The sequence below is a fragment of the Rhagoletis pomonella genome, unplaced genomic scaffold, assembly GCF_013731165.1.
Source record: "Rhagoletis pomonella isolate Grant_MI unplaced genomic scaffold, Rhpom_1.0 Rhpom_scaffold_00008, whole genome shotgun sequence".
Lineage (NCBI taxonomy): Eukaryota > Metazoa > Arthropoda > Insecta > Diptera > Tephritidae > Rhagoletis > Rhagoletis pomonella.
The window spans coordinates 10,379,707-10,396,983 of record NW_023458562.1 but is presented as its reverse complement, the minus strand read 5'-3'; the positions used below and the strand labels follow the sequence as shown (position 1 = coordinate 10,396,983).

The 17,277-nt window shown below is 33.9% G+C and overlaps 1 protein-coding gene across 8 annotated transcripts in view; it reads right to left on the bottom strand.

The window, feature by feature from the left end:
- LOC118744151 (matrix metalloproteinase-14) overlaps window positions 1-17,277 on the bottom strand; it is a 396,751-nt gene that overhangs the window by 66,376 nt on the left and 313,098 nt on the right. The window contains exon 7 of one of the 8 annotated variants that reach the window (XM_036476935.1): window positions 9,277-9,305. The exons of the other annotated variants lie outside the window; for them this stretch is intronic. Coding sequence (XP_036332828.1) covers window positions 9,292-9,305 — 14 coding nt within the window. The 3' untranslated portion in view covers window positions 9,277-9,291. Of the gene's footprint in view, window positions 1-9,276; window positions 9,306-17,277 lie in introns of those variants that run through there. 8 annotated transcript variants of the gene reach the window in all.

The window sequence follows — 17,277 nt, the reverse complement described above, 5'->3', positions numbered from 1 at the left end:
CCTGGAGCAAAGACAGAGAAACGTTGCTGGCAATATAAAAGGCAATTTGCCGGCCAGTTATAAACTATGCAGCGCCTATGTTTTCGCCGGGGACTAGTAGGACGCAGTGGACGAAGCTACAGATACACCGGACAGCGACCGGACGCCTTCTGGTGCCGCCACATCATCTGCACGACAAGGCTCAAATACTTCGCGTTAGGGAGCACAACATAATGCTGCCAGCAGTTCCTAGTAGGGTTTCACCAACGTGGGCACCCAAACAGACACGTTCTTCCGGAAAAGCCCGCGCCAAGGCACGTCAGAAGTACGGTTGCCATATATATATGATGTTTTCATTATTCATTATTATATATATATATATATATATATATATATATATTTATATGAGAATTGAAGTCGGTTTTGTTTTTTGCTTAAAAATTACTGGTTATTGTATTTGCTGGAGCTCCATTGATTGAAATAAATGCAAGAATGCTTTAACGTTTTTTTCTGCCGAGAGAAGGGAGTGACATTAAAAAAAAACAACTCGTGGGATTTGCTCTTATATATAAATATGTGCAAACATACATATGTATATATATGTATGTACAAGGGTATATGACAACCAGTGTTGCCAACATTTGATTTTCAAAAAGCACCAAAAACTTGGAAAAAAGTGTTTTATCACACTAAAAGCACCAGTTTTTTTGAATCGAAAGATGCTTTTTTCATAACAGTTTGAATTTAACAAAAGCAAGAAATTAACAATATTTACAAGAACACATACATAAATCATTACACAAAATTTTTCGCTCATAACGATTGAATAGCCTCTACACATGCTATGATGTCTCATACTTACGACGAATATCGAAGTACTGCGTATTAAAACTGGTATATCTCGAGAAAGAAAAATCGAATCGCAACAAATGAAAATGGTGCCATAAGTAGAAATGAGCGAAAAATTTGATGTTTTCATTATATAACCTCAAATATCGCCAAAAACCGTGTTTTTGGCACCTTAAGGTTAGGATATCTCAAAATTCTAGTGCTAAGCAATTGTGCGGCCAGATTTGAATTCAGCACCAAGAAACGATGTTTTTTATTCAGGTGATAAAAAAATCAAAATTTGTACAAATAATTAGAAAAGAAAATAAGGAATACTAAACTTAAGCGAATAAAATTCAACAAGATGGGTTTGTAACTTCAGTTTTTTATCAATCATGGTTATATTTTAGTGCATTTAAATGTGTAGATTCTTGTAAATTCGGTGCTGCCACAGCTTTAAATATTTCAGGTTTAACCTATCTCGAAGGAATTTTAGTTCGGAAAAAAAGCACTAAAAAAGGCACTGGGCACTAAATATTTTTTTTTGGCGTTTTAATTTTCAAAAAGCACTAATTCTAGTGCTTAAAGCACCAAGTTGGCAACTATGATGACAACGGTGGGCAAACGCTGCTTTTTGAGCCATATGCGGCCATTCCTCCTGAAATATACTGGCCAGGTATGCGATTGCATTATAAAAAAGAGAACCGTTTTGAACCCTCTACGATGTTTTGCATTTTGTTGATATACGGTTTTGTACTTTAAACGACGATACGTATTTCTTTGCTGGACATTATTTTCCATTGTGTTGGTTTTTATATTCTATTCTTTTTATATCAGGCATGGGCAGAGAACGAGCACACGCTCAAATAGCGTAATCATCGTGTGTACGTATACAAGCAAGAGCGTACCCTGTGGGGAAAATCTCTAGTTTTGAACTGGTGCGCTCCTAGTACATTTAGAACCACTACTAGTTCACGATAAATCTCTTTTGCATGCAAGCAACTGGCGAATTTAACACAGCGTTGACATAGGAATTGAAAATTGTCCCCCGCTGCATTACCTTTTCTATAGTTAAGAACCAGTCCTAAATTCGACATATGGGATCTAGTTCGCTTTGCCCCCCATTTTCTATAGTTTCGAACCAGTTGTAAACGAAAAAAGTAACAAGATGTTTTCTTTTTGGGTTACCATGGTAGCAATTTTTATTATTTGCAGAGAAATGTATTTTCAATCTGTAATCAAATTTGTTTCAATGAATGTAAATTAAATTGTGCATTCGAAAACACGTTTACATACCTTTGACTGTAGCTGAATTTGCAGAGGTGCTGACTGTTATTGGTCATATTCCAGAGGGTCCCATAATCTTAAGATGTTAACACAAATATTAGCTTTGTATTACCAAACTATGAAAAAGCATCTGCGACGTGCAGACTGGAAGCGTATTTGAACGAAAAACCCGCCAAGCAAAAATCTATTTAAAGTAAACAAGCCCCCGCTGCATCCCTTTTTCATTAGTTTCGAACTAGTTCAAAATTCGCCAAATGAGATATAGTTCGTTCTACATCCCTTTTTCTATAGTTTTGAACCAGTTTTAAATTCGTCATTTTAGATATAGATTTCTTAAATTGTTTTTTAAAAGTACCACATAGCGCTGCTTTTGAACTGGTGGCGATCTAGTTACTATCGGACTGGTTCGTTTTTGGCGATAAAGATCTAGTACGGGACTACAAATTTGGTTCACCAGTTCGGGGTTTCCCTACAAGGTAACGATGAGAACGCGACAGCATGGAAAATGAATTAGGCACACTAACACATTCTCACTTTTACCTAACGCTTGTTTGTGGCAGTGCCCACCTCTGGAACATTACCCGCAATTGGAGAATGAAAATTGGTTTTCTGACTTAATGTTCTTTACTGGCCGTCTCCATAGGATAAAATTTATTGCTGTGCAGCTGTCATTTTGGTCGCTAGATATAAATTATATCAGTGGCAATATTTGTGTGAGCTTTTTATATCTTAATATAAGCATCGGTGAGATAGCTTCTAAAACGTATTTTTGCCGGATTTAATCACTTAACAAATTTAGAAAATAGGCTATTTTACATCCAATTACATAATAACAAATATTTTAACCGAAAACAGTTCAATAATTATTATATTAAAATATCAATAATGTTGCCGCCACGAAGTTTTCATGCAAATGAACATGTAGCTGTCAAACTACCAAATTGCCGGCTATAGATGGCAAGATATAAGCTCTGATATATATTGCTCTTGAAGAGCAATGAGCGGTCTCCATTGGCTATTTATATTCTAACATATGTATCAAGATATAAACTTTATCCTGTGGAGACGGGCAGTTACCGATATGATGGCACATTTGCAAAACATGAATTGGTCTCTACAAGGGGAGAATAAAAATGTTTTTGATTTGTCGCAAATTATTTTAAGTTTTGTAGCTAAACCACGTCTTTTTATTCATGATCCAGATTTTAAAAAAACATTTGCCGATTTGAAATTATTTAAATGTACGTTTGCATACTTAATAAACCCTTTTTTATGTAACATAAATGAGGATGAATTTACAATATTCGAAATACTCCCTTTTAAGAAAAGCGAAGAAGAGTTGGCGTTTTGGGAATTAAAAGAAAAGGTACTGGAAATGCAATATAAAGCTTTGCTATTGCTTGAATTCCGGTACCAGGTTTAAAATTCCGCTGTTGAAGACAGCTGCGCGCCATATATTTTCAATACTTGGTACAACATATGTATAACTGTAGGTCTTTGTACTCTACAATGAAATTCGTAAAGTCATAATACCGTTCACAATTAGTTGCATTCGCGTACCTGATAATTATTGAAAGTTATAAAAACTTTTTGTGTACGCGTACGCAAAAAACTTGCAAAGTAGGTGAAATTGAGAGAGCAAAATGACATTTCATTTTGAGAGAAAGCTGCTAGTTTCTTCTGGAAAAATTTTTGCCAATAGCAATTTGCCAACAGGAAAAGAGCTGATCAAAAACAGCTGGTTGGAATTTACGCAAATCCCTAAATCGAATTTGACGATTTGGAAGTTAAAATAGTAAAATGCGAATAATTAAACTTGTAAGAAGTAAGTAATTATTCGTTTAGTCAGTGAACTGTGCCAGAAAAAGCTTCTGGATTTGTTTTCTTACGTTTTCAATTTTATACTTTTGAATGTAAACAAAATTTGTATTAGCTCTTCGTCTAACAAAATTTTCTATTCACGTACTATTTTGGATTTTGAAAATTTGGCCAAAGGGATCTTTTGAATTTTGTTTAATATCTATCTTACATACAGTAGAATAATAATAAAATTAAGGGTTTTCATTTCTAATAATAATTTTATTTAAAAATATTTTTTTTTTGGCACTTTGTAGCATTTAGAATTTACATGTGGCCCTTTCGGCCTCAGCCTTGCCCACCCCTGGTATGTGACGTTTCATGTCAATCGGATCTACTGCGTACCCTAAATTTGGATTTTTATTTTTATAGTTGAGGGGTCAAAATATTCGTCTGGTCCAAATAAAGCTTTAAAAAATGGTGGTGTGTTACAATATTCAATATAGCGGATAAAATTTGGCGGCCATAGGCCGGAATTCCATGTAAAATAAGAGAACACTTTTTTAACAAATTCTGTGATCCTTAAAACATACGTTTAAAATATGTACATTTTATATTACCAAAACAGTACATACTATAGGGGTTTATGGAAAAATACCTTGTTTTTTTGGTGGCACGACTTAATATATGTATTTTTGTTCATTGTGGAAAGAAGATTTTTATGACCCATTTTTTTTATAAAACTGTTGGCATGGGACTACTTTTATTACTATTACTTAGTTTTATTGCAATCTTTTCTTGTTTCCGTGTCGATTTTCGCCAGTAATTCTAATACAGATATGTTTTGGGTAAAGCGATGTGCGGATTGAATTTTTGTCTCTGGTGGAGACTTTCAATTTCTTTCTCTGAAATGTACGGGTTCAATTACCGGTTAAAAATTTTTTTTTAATATTTAATAATATAAATATTTTTTGATAAATGTTAATTGAAAGCACATTTTACTTGACGGAATGCATATGTATACCAAAACTGATGAAATTTTTGTTTAACTGTAATAATCTTTTACTCCGAGTAAATTATCTTTATATTGCGGAATTAGTCAAGTAAATATTTTTTCTAAGTCCTTATACTTAACTAATACTAAGAAAATGCTCAGAAAGACTATGGAGATTTTCTAACAAAATTATTTCAATTAAAAGCCGATGACATCTATCCTACGGGCCTGCCCGGCTCCCGATGGCCCTGCATGTTTTTTTTTTCGAAAGAAAGAACCACTCACAATAATAAAAGCATTAATAAATGATAACAAATGGTTGTATTTGCAAAAGAACTCAAAGTAGATGAATTTAGTCATCATTAGTGGTGGAATCGAATAATCGATGGCGAGATTCGAATTATTCGATTCTAATCGATTATTTATTTTAATCTTTCTTTCACTTGAAAAATCTCTAAAAAAACAGCCAATTATGCAGCCACCAATCATAGCTTATAATGTCAGTATAATGAATCAATTAAAATTATTTTAACAAGAGTTTTAATAATAAATTTTGTGGAAAAATTTCTTCATTGTTATAAAATGTATGATTGACACATATTAATGGTACCGTTTGATATGGAAAGTAATAAAGTTCGATCCTAAATTTTAATATCATCCATTGAATATTTTCGGTCGTGCAGTGCGGACGTATTTTCTCTGCTCGTCAGCTATAGTTGAATAACAAAGAGGATCTTTGTGTGATATACTCTATCTTCACATTTTCTATGATGGGTCATTTGGTGCGAATGTGAACTCTATAACAAATGAGACAGTGGCTCTTTCGTGAACATAAAAATAATAAAAATTCATTGATTTGCCGTAATAAAAAATGCCGTGCATACGTGATCTAAAGGTTGATCGGTCTCGACAAATGATTCAGTGCGTTAAGTGCAATGAACTTTTTCATTTAACTAGTGTTGGTATACAACCCGCTGATGCAGAATTTCTTGCCAGCTCAGATAGAGGTTTTTTTTGTAAAGTATGCGCGGACAGGCGCCGAGAATCAATTCGTTCGCCTCCCCTGTCCCTAGCCACCTTAGATGGCAAGCAAAGTGCTACATCTTCTAATATGACGAAGTCTGACTCTCTTAAAAGTGCTAATAAATCGACAACTTCGCAAAAACAATTTACTACTAATGCAAACGGTGATAAAAACCTACAGCAACAAATAACGCAGGGATCTAATAAATCGACGACTTCCTAAACACAATCTACTAGTAATGCAAACGATGCTAAAAACCCACAGCAACAAATAACCCTGGGATCTTTGTATAGTGTCATCGTCTCTCTTCGAGTCGAGAATAGCCGAATTCTCAATTCCATTACTGCTCAGCGCGAAGAAAACAACAAACTAATGATAAAAATTGATAATATGCACGATGATATTATTTCTATGCAGCGTGTTATGCATGAAAAAGACGATGCGATCGCTTCACTAAAGGCCGAGTTGAGTCACTTACGCTCTTGTATGATTACTGCTGTGGAGAAGTTCAACAGTGATAACATATCCAAATGTTTTGATCATGAAGCTGTCACGTCTTGCGCTAATGTCAACAATGTTTTGTTGTCGGCTGCTCCTCCACCTGTTCCTATGTGTGACGCTTCGCAAATCGATGATAATAATAGTGCTGCTCTCACTAACGTTTCCAATATTACTGTGTCTGCTAGTGCTTCTGTTTATGATAAGTCGCGACTTACTCCTACCTACAGAGATGCTCTCACTAACACGCCTACTGCTGCTAACTACGATATTGAGCGATCAATTCATACCACACAGTTAACTGCAGCTGCTAATACATGTTACGATACTACTGCGATATCCACTTCCATTGGTACCAGTACAGCTCTCCTGAAGCCTGGGGCTAATGCGGATAATCGAGCAGTTGCCTCTGCGGATGCTAATACTAATGTACGTCCAGCTAATACACACGCGGGTACTGCTAATATTGATCAGGTTATAACCCCTGCTGCTAGCTCAGCGCGTTCTTCTGGATCTGGAGACGGTGCACAGTGGTCTACTGCTGGAAACAAAAAGCGTATGAAACGAGTGCTAGTCGTAGGTACTAATGCTAATGATGACTTAAATGTAGCTGTCCAATATAAATGGCTTCATCTTTCTTCGTTCGCAACAACTGTAACTACAGAAAATATAATTGAATATGTTGCTAATCACGCTACTGTGAGTAAAAAGGCTTTAGCGTGCTATATGTTAGTGAAGACCAATACTCAATTATCAACTTTAAAAAGAATAAATTTTAAGTTGGGCGTACCACTATCCTCTTATGAAAGAATATTGAGTGCTGATATTTGGCCAGTAAATGTGGTCGTGCGCCCTTTTCGTTTTTTCGAAAAAACCGAGTCAGCAAACCCACCTACTTAGCTTCACCTCAACATGCCAATAAAAGCTTAAAAATTTATTTTCATAACGCCTCCAGAATTAGAACAAAATGCGACGATTTACGCTCGCTTAGTGCACATTTAGAGTACGATATTTTCGTAATTATTGAGACTTGGCTCAATATTCAATTTTTCGATGCTGAATTATTTGACCTGAAGTTGTATGACGTACTGGAGTTCAATGACTCTTTATTGGACCAATTATGTATTGGGATGATATGCTTGGCTCTGATGATGCTGCTTCTTGCTACTATGTGTTCAAAAATATAATTTATGATTGCTGTAAAGATAACGTACCAATTTTCAAAAAACTACCGTATAAGCTCCCGTGGTTCTCTCAGGAACTAAAGCGGTTAAAGAACTTGAGAAATAAGTTTTTTAAAAAGTTCAGATTAACCAATGATCTAAAACATTTTGAGTTATATTCTACTTACAAAAACCAATTCGCCAAGCTAAATAAAGCTCGTTACAATAACTACATAGGTAACTTTGAAGATAATATAAAAAGTAACCCAAAATGTTTCTGGCGCTATATCAAGTCTAAAAAGGGGGTTTCGGATATTCCCAGGTCTGTTTTTTACAATGGGAATACAGCAAATTCCATTTCGGATGCTGCCAATCTTTTTGTAGATTTTTTTGCGGCTAATTTCATCTCGGACGAGGATATACTCGATGCTGAGAATGCTAGTTTACATTCTTACGATTATTGTACCGAAAGTACTACTTTTAATCTTGGGTCTTTAGCTCTTTCAGATGAAGACATTGTTGAAGGCATAAAAAACATCAAATTTTCAACCGCGACTGATATGGATGGTCTCTCCGTACTTCTGTTAAAAAACTGCCCTTCTCTAATTGAACCCTTAAAACGTATCTTTAATAAATCTCTGGAGTCAGGCATTTTCATCGAAGATTGGAAATGTGCTTACATTTCCCCTATTTTTAAGAGTGGAAATAAAGCTGATGTAAGAAACTACCGCCCAATTTCTAAATTATCTACAGTTTCAAAACTTTTTGAAAGCGTGATAAAGGCTAAACTTTGGTTTAATCTTAAGCATTTGATTGCCCGAATCAGCACGGTTTCGTTTCGGGAAGATCTACAATAAGTAATTTAGCAGTTTTCGCCGATGATTGCTTTGATGCGTTCCAAAATGGACACCAAGTGGACGTAATTTACACTGATTTTGCTAAAGCCTTCGATAGGATCACACATTCTGTCCTAATTGCTAAACTCAACCATTTAGGTTTTCATTCCGGCTTCCTTAAGTGGATTATGTCGTATCTTAGTGGTCGGAAAAGTACAGTTCTCCTGGATGGAATATATTCTAAAACTATAATTTCCACTTCGGGTGTACCACAAGGCAGCATACTGGGCCCATTATTCTTCATTTTATTTATAAATGATATAGGATCATGCTTTTCAGCTGTTAACTATCTGCTTTATGCCGACGATCTTAAAATTAATTACGAAATTAAAGAGATGAACGACTCACTTGTCCTTCAGGCTGATTTGGACAGGCTGTATTTATGGTGTGTAAAAAATAGGCTTTTTCTTAATATAAAGAAATGTCATCAAGTAACCTTCTCCAAGTTGTTGCAGCCCTTCCAAACTTCTTACCATATTTGCAATACCCGTTTAGATTCGCTTAATGAAGTGAAAGATCTCGGTGTCTTTTTCGACTCCAAGTTTACTTTTGTCACGCACATAAATTATACTATTTCTAAATCGTTTTCAATGCTTGCCTTTATTCGTCGCAATAGTAGGTGTTTCTCCAATCCATATACTCTTAAAACCTTGTACACTGCTTTTGTTCGGTCTAAATTAGAGTACGCCGCCTTCATTTGGAGACCGTATCACCAAGTACATATCATTCGGCTGGAGTCTGTTCATAAGACATTTTTACGGCATGCTTTGCGTTCCCTTAAATTTTCCGAGCCGATCCCATCATACTTAGCGCGTTGTCAATTGATCAACCTAATGACGCTGAGCAATAGAAGAAATTTCTTATCTGTATCTTTTATGCTTGATATTGTCTCGGGCACTGTCGACTGCCCTAATCTTCTTAGCAGAGTTAAGTTTAACGTCCTCGCAAGAGTTTTACGTAATTACGAGGTTTTTGCTATTGGTTTTAGTAGAACGCTTTATGGCAGTAATGCACCAATGAAAAGAACCCTGTCTGAACTGAACAAACTCTCAAGTTCTTTGGACCTAGATCTCTCGCTCACGAAGAATGTCTTAAATAATAAACTTAAGCTTTTCTTATTATATAAATCCATTGTATAAGTAATAATATACATATTATTATTTTTCTATTATGCTTTGGTCTGTACCTGTAATTAGACTATAATGAATAAATAAATAAAATTTTCTTCGTTTCATACATTCATTTTGTAGCATCTCTGTGAATATGCGCCAATTAGTCTTAATTTATATTTCTATTAGTCATGCCAGAAATTTCAATTGTTATGCCAAAGATGTATGAAAAATCAGAGAATCAAATTCTCAGAATCGATTCTCGATCCATTCCAAAAATTTAAAATCGATTCTTTATAATCTATTATTTCGAGAAAATCTTGGAATCGGTATCGATTTTTCCATCCCTAGTCATCATATACAGCGTGGAAAAATACGGCGCTGCATCTATTTTTTTTTTCTCTTCGTGAGAATTTATTATATCATTGAAGCTTTGTCAAAGCAAAATCTATATTGAAAATACTAAATAACTACGATAACCAGAACGAAAGCCAGCCATTCTGATCGCGAGAAAAATTCTCTACCATTCATAATGCAATTTGTGACAATCTGATAACAGAAGTTGTTTGTAGAGAATATAAGCCTATGCCTAGTGACACTGTAAAAAACTTTGAAGTTTAATTTAGATGTGTCGAGTTCAGAGTGAAAGTAGTGCAAGAGCACTTACAATGAGACTTAACTGTTAATAATTTTAATGATAAATTGGATAAATTTCTACTTTTTCTAAGGGAAGAGAAGAACACAATCATATCAGACGGCTTAATATATGAAATTTCCTACCTACGAATCGTAGGCTACGATCCCAACGGTTATTCTCCTAATTGAAGCAAGTAAAAAATTACTTGAGAAGTTTTATATCAGAAAATAGACTGGAAATAGCCAAAGTTAACATTATCATTTATTCTTCCCACCTCTCTAAAAATTGGGGGTCCTTCGATTGCCTCCGACGGAAACCTCAGTACTAATTTATCAGCCTCTGTACAATGCTGACGTCAAAGCAAAACGCAATTGTTAGTATACTGTGGCGGAAATTTTAAAGGTCAATATCTTATAGACGCTCTATGTTGTAAATATGTACAATAAAAAAATACTATAAACTTAAAGTAAGACTGTTAAAGTAACTGTTTATTAAGTTAAAGGTAATGACACAATATTTATTTAAAGCCCAACTACGTCAAACGTTTTGTTTTAATTTCAATGCCGAGTAGAAATCCCACATACATATGTAGGTAAGCAGATGTGATGTTAATTTCAACCAGCTCTCAATCCTACTTAAAAAAGCGAAACCTAATCGCTCGGTTATGAATAATCAGTGGGACTATTTGTACTGCTGCGATGTCGAAAGAACATGAAAAGCTCTTCGAGATAACTATTCTGCGCAAGATCTATGGCCCAGTTTTTGAGCTCGACGAGTGCCGAAAAAGAACTGCTCTCGAATTGTAACATCCGTTCACGGATCGAAAACGATACGAAAGAAAATTACGTGATACGTCAGGCAGTATAAGCTGAAAGGGACAAAGAGTACGTTCACGTATGTCATAATCCGAAAAATGTGTTTTTACGTAACGAGTAGTTCGATATCGTATGTGACGATACGAGCCCTGTTTGAGCTTATCGATTACATAGTCAAGCTCATAAAAACACAACCATTGCGACGGCCTGCGCATGCTGCACGTACAAATGATGATGTTACGATGAAGAGATCTTTCGACCCGGCACCCAATTGAAGGACCAAGCGCAGAAGGAGCTGGGATAAACATAGCGCGATTTCGCAAAGAGATGCTATTGGCAAGGTTTTTTGGAAGAAGATTCTTACTTCGTTCACAACTCACTCTTGGATAGAGCATTAATCTATACCAAAAACCACGAAAGTCGTATTCTAACTTCTTGTACATGCATACGTACATCTGCATTTAGCTAGAATGCATATGCAAAACTTTAGTATGGTCTCAGTCTGTCGAATAAAATTTGACGAAAAATAAAATAAATTAAAATTTGATTAAATCGCTCGAAATTATTAACCAAACCCTTTTATAAGCTAGCTAAAGTGTAATTAATAGTTTTAATAATTACAGGTGATTTAATCACAGCTAAGCCCTTAACCAACTAAAGCATAAATGGAGCAATATTAATTACATCTCAAAACTAATATTAATGTAATTTTATTACTTTTATATACTATGTTATGATATCAAATCATGTTTTATATGAACGTCTACATAAATGTGTGTGCATATAGAAGCAGGGATTTCTATTTTGTGCATTTGAAGATTAATATTTAGAATATATTTGTTAGTAAGTATGTAGATGCTTCTGAAGCAAGTGCCATGAACCCAGTGCAATCCTACTATATGTTTACATAGCAATATTGCCCAATACGTATATATTGCATATTTGCTTAAATGTGAATTCATTGTCACTATTCTTCAATTGTAGATTAGTGAAACCGACCAAGGTAATGTTTCAGAAGAATCTTGTGAGTTTATTATTCTGTTGGTTTTATTTTAGTAATCAACAAAAGTTGTGTTCAGAAATGCTTCAAGAGTATTAATGTTCTTTTTACATTTGTCTTAATTCTAAATATTATATTTTTTTAATATATTTAAGGTATGTATATTTTTGATTTTGAATGATGCTAACACCAACAGATGTTTTTAACACTATATTATATATCATCGGGTTACTTGGATTATACAAAAATTATTCGAATATAGTAAGTATGTATGCATGTATATAACCATTTCGTCGTTTAAAGTACAATACCGCGTATCAACAAAATGCAAAACCGCGTGTGTAAATTATGTAAATTATTTTCTAGAGAGTAAAAACACGCATATTTCAAAATGGTTCTCTTTTTTATAAAGCAATCGCATTTCTTGCTAGTATATTTCAGGACGAATGGATAAGGATTGAGCCAAGAGCTTGTGTGAGCAAATCAAATTTCTGGCAGCAAATGTCAGTTACGCGGTTTTGCAGAATTACGATACGCGGTTTTGTACTTTAAACCACGATATGTATATATCGAGCCCTAACCATCAAAAAGACGTAGGCGAATTTTTTGTTTTAATTTGTATTTTTTTTTGATGCAGAAATATTCCTAGAGCATCTAGATTAGTGTCGGCCACACTCACATTTTGAGTATGTGTTGAAAGCACAAAAGCTCATCGATACACTTAAAAAAAAATCTGCAAACGTAACACAAAGGTTTGTTTTTGCTAAATAGAACATTAGTAAAGTTTAAGGCATTGTTCCGTTCATATGTATTAAATTAAGACAAATGCACATAAATTCATATAGTGTTGCCATTTTAGCCGTTTTCTGGCTAGATTTAGACGGTTACGAAAGCAAACAGTCGGAGAAAATTCTGTTAAGCCGGCAGCCGATTTGTTAGCCGTTTTACAAAAAAAAATTAGCCGTTTATTAGTTGCAATATTTTCTTTAAATTTATATGTATATGTTTCCATTTTTACAAATTTAGCGAACCAAAATCTATTGGAAATGGGTAGCCTTATTATCTCGGAGAAATTTTTCTTGTCAAAGTGTGTTACATATCTGTGGAAATTTGACAAAGCAACTTCTATCTTTCAGGGACAAAGAGAATATCATAACTCGGCAAAGCTCTTTTTACCGACAGAGCAATCATTTTTATTGAAATGAAAACTGCCGTTGTTGCAAACAGAAACATTTTAACGGTTGTGAATAGCGATAAAATAATTAAACATTTCTTTCGTATTCCAAAACTTTTCTCTTTGACGGTAAAATATGTTTTGTCAACATATGCTATTTTGTATGTCCGTGAGAGATAGACTTAAGTTGTTTTGTCAAATATCCACAGATATATACAATTAAAAAACCATTTTCTCTAATCCGAAAAGTCTTCAAATACTGGGCCGATTTCAATGATTTTTATTAAGTACATATGTAGTGTGACCTAAATAAAAACTGGGACGCGACATTTTAGCAATTTCTGCCTATTTTGGATTAACTAATTTAATGTTTATTCTTTTTTAAAAAATTATAGCTGATTACTTAAAAAATACCATCTAAATCCAAACTTCATACTTTGTGAAAATATTATGAAAATTTTCACCAACATTTTTACGTTTTTAATCACTAACTTTAAAAATTTTAAATTTTTTTTAAAGTACCTAGTATTTACCGCTGATTTTTATGTTGACTGTGCTTCGTATTTTCTCATATAAAAAACTTGTCGAACATACTTTGTATGTCAAAAAATTCGTAATACAGTCATTAAAAAAAAATGCCAAAAATCAGCAGTAAGTCCTCGCTAATTCAAATTTGCACCTCATTAAACTAGAATTTAATAGACTACAGAACTGCATACCATAATCTTTTTCTATTTGGGGGACTGTATTTTTTCCAAAGAACGTAGCGGGGATTTTTACAAAAAATGTTTGTTATGAATGCCTTAGTGTGAAGTTTTATTCGCAACACTTGGAAAATACAGATGAGAATAAAAGAGCACGAATTTCCATGTATTGCCCTCCGAATAAGCAAAAGTGCAATACTTTTTTCTAATATAGCCATTTTGCAGGACGAAAAGTAACCTAGTGCAAATGTTACAACGTAAGAGGGCAAACATTTTAATAGAAAAAACGCCATAAGTTTGTAATTGATCTATTTTTTATAATTATGTAAGTAATAAAACATGACTTCTGATGTAGAGCTTTAATTAATGAAATATAACGACAGTTTCCTTTGTGTTGCCAACTTTTGATTTTCAGAAAGCACCAAAAACTTGGAAAAAGCGTTTTACCAAACTAAAAGCACCAATTTTTTTTTTTTTTTTATCAAAAGAGGATTTTTTCGTAGCAGTTTGCATTTAACAAAAGCAAAAAATTAACAATATTTACAAGAATACATACATAAGTCAATACGCAAAACGTTTTCGCTCATAACGATTGATAGCCTCTACACATGCTATGATGACTCATGCTTACGACGTAATACCGAAGTACTATTAACCCTGGCATTCAGTAAGCGGTCTCTAGTCACTAATAGTGACTTTTGGTGGTGAACTTGGATTTTGAGACTATTTGGTATTCAGTACGCTGTCTCACGTCTCTAGTCTAAAAAAAAAAGTCACTAATTTGTCACCAGGCTAAGAGCAGGTCTCAAAAATAAAAATATGGAGAAAAAGCTAATTGCTTTCCATTTATTAAAAAAAAAAAAACGCGAATATGAAGCGAGGAAATTTGTTCAATAAGAAATTCGTTAGGAAGTAAACCAAAATGCTATAATATCATACAAATCCATAGAAAAAAATTTTTTTTTTTTAACATTAAAATCTAAAGATTATTAAAATAAATAAAACTAATAAAAAAAATACTAAATAAAAAATATACAAAATCCTCTACTCCCGAGGAGTGGACCCTCTCGACCAGCAGCCTAATGCTTTGACCATTGCGACTTTTCGGGCGCCGCGGCAAAAGGCATACATAAACGCTATCAGTTGACTGGCTGTGTTTGTTTTCACCACACATTTTTGCTGAACTTTTTGTGACTCTCTCCTACTGAATAGCCAAATCATCTCTAGTCACAAAAATAGTCACTAATTGCTAATCTCAAATTTAGTGACTTGAGATGAGACTGAATTACTGAATCCCAGGGTAAAACTAGTATATCTCGAGAAAGAAAAATCGAATCGCAACAAACGAAAATAATGCCCTAAGTAGAAATGAGCACAGAATTTGATGTTTTCATTATATAACCTCAAATATCGCAAAAACCCGTGTTTTTGGCAATCTGGGGGTAGGATATCTAAAAATTCTAGTACTAGAGTAATTGCACGGCGTTGATTTTTTAGAAATTTCTTTGTCGCATTTGCTTTCATATAACGAATAAACACAATTTAATTTTATATGGAAGAAAACCGCAATAACTTTGGCAAAAAAGTTCAAAAACAAAAAATTTTTTTCCACTTGAAACTTGCAGTAGAACTGATTGAGTTAATAAACTGCGCACTCCAAACTTTCTAGAAAGTCTAATTAAAAGAACAAAAAGGAACAGGTGGTTCATTTTTTGTAGATGTGTGCTCCTCTCAGTGGGAAAGAGTTATTTGCATATCTTTTTCCGTTACTGTTGGACACGGACACTTATCGCTGGAAGAGGAAAAATAAGTGTTAGAGCGCGGTTACCCACGAAAGCCCTTATGTTAGTAAATTTTTTTTACCTTTGCCTTTATCCTTTTCTTTATCAATAAAATAAAATAACTTATTTTCGGTGTATCATATTATGAATGTGCACGATCTCTTCTTTGTCGTAAATGTTCGCACATGTATGTGGACTTATACATCGTGTAAAGAAATGCCTAACGCTTTGCTTCCACTTATGTACGCCCACTTATATTTTTCAGTCTTACAATAACCCACAATTTAGACACTTGAAAAAAAAAGTCCCTGCCAAAGTGCCTTTGCCTTAGGGAAATTTTAGCAGTTGATAAATAACCCACAACGGAGAACACAAAAAGATCGCTCAGAGTGATATGCCATGGTGAGAAACACTCTTTGCTTGAGAGATGAGTGTGTGTGTTAGTGGTAAACACCATACAAGACACTTGGTGATGGTTATTTTCGATCTCTGGTTTAAGCAAAGCAAACTGTACGGTCATTCTTTCCACGCACATATATGTATATTAGACTGCATCACCAAAAAAAGTTGCAGTTTTTCCGCCGGGATTACAAAATTTATTACATTTTAAGACGTCCACCAAAATATTTCGGAAAAATATTAAGATTTAAGTGAGCTGGACCGATTTGAAAATACCTCCAAAAATGGAGTTTTTTATGAATAAAAATAGTTTCTTAAAGAACTTTTTGAAAAAAGTCCCCTCAGATGACAAAACAAGTTAGGCTCAAAAATTCTACATAAAAATATTTAAAAATCTTCAACGGAATCGTAATAATGAGATTTTTGATGCTGTTTTTTTACTTTTTTCAAAGATTGATTTACGAAACTGGGCCAAACTATTCTGATTTAGACTTAGGGGATCTCGGTAGAAAGGTATTTTCGCACTATTTTTATTTATGTGCAAAAAAAGTAATTCGTGTCCCAATATTTTTTTTTCAAATATCAACACATCTTAATTCAACTTTGAATGATATTCGTTCATCCTACCTTTCTCTTTCATCCTTTGAATGAGTTTATTAGCAAAGAAATAAAAAGGGCGAATGATATCTCACAAGTCTAAATCGGGAGAGTTTAGGCTCAGTTATTCAAGTTTTTCTTATACCAATCGTTGAAAAAAGTTGAAAACAGCATCAAAAATCTCATTATTACGATTCCGTCAAAAATTTTTTTTAAATTTTTTAAAAATATTTTTACGCAAATTTTTTAAGCTTAAACCGTTTTGTCATTTGAGGGTATTTTTTCAAAAAAATCTTTAAGAAACTATTTTTATTCATAAAAAACTCCATCTTTGGAAGTATTTTCAAATCGGTAGAGCTCACTTAAATCTTAATATTTTTTTCGAAATATTTTGGTGGACGTCTTAAAGTATAATAGATTTTATAATTCTAATGGAGAAACATTACCGATTTGTATGGGGAGTGATGCAGTCTAATGTATATGAATGCATGAGCATTTTGTTTTACTTAAATACATATTAACGGACCAATGCTTTAAACTTTACAAACTTTCTACGTAGCAAAAACAAACCTTTGTGTTAGTTTGCCGTTTTTTT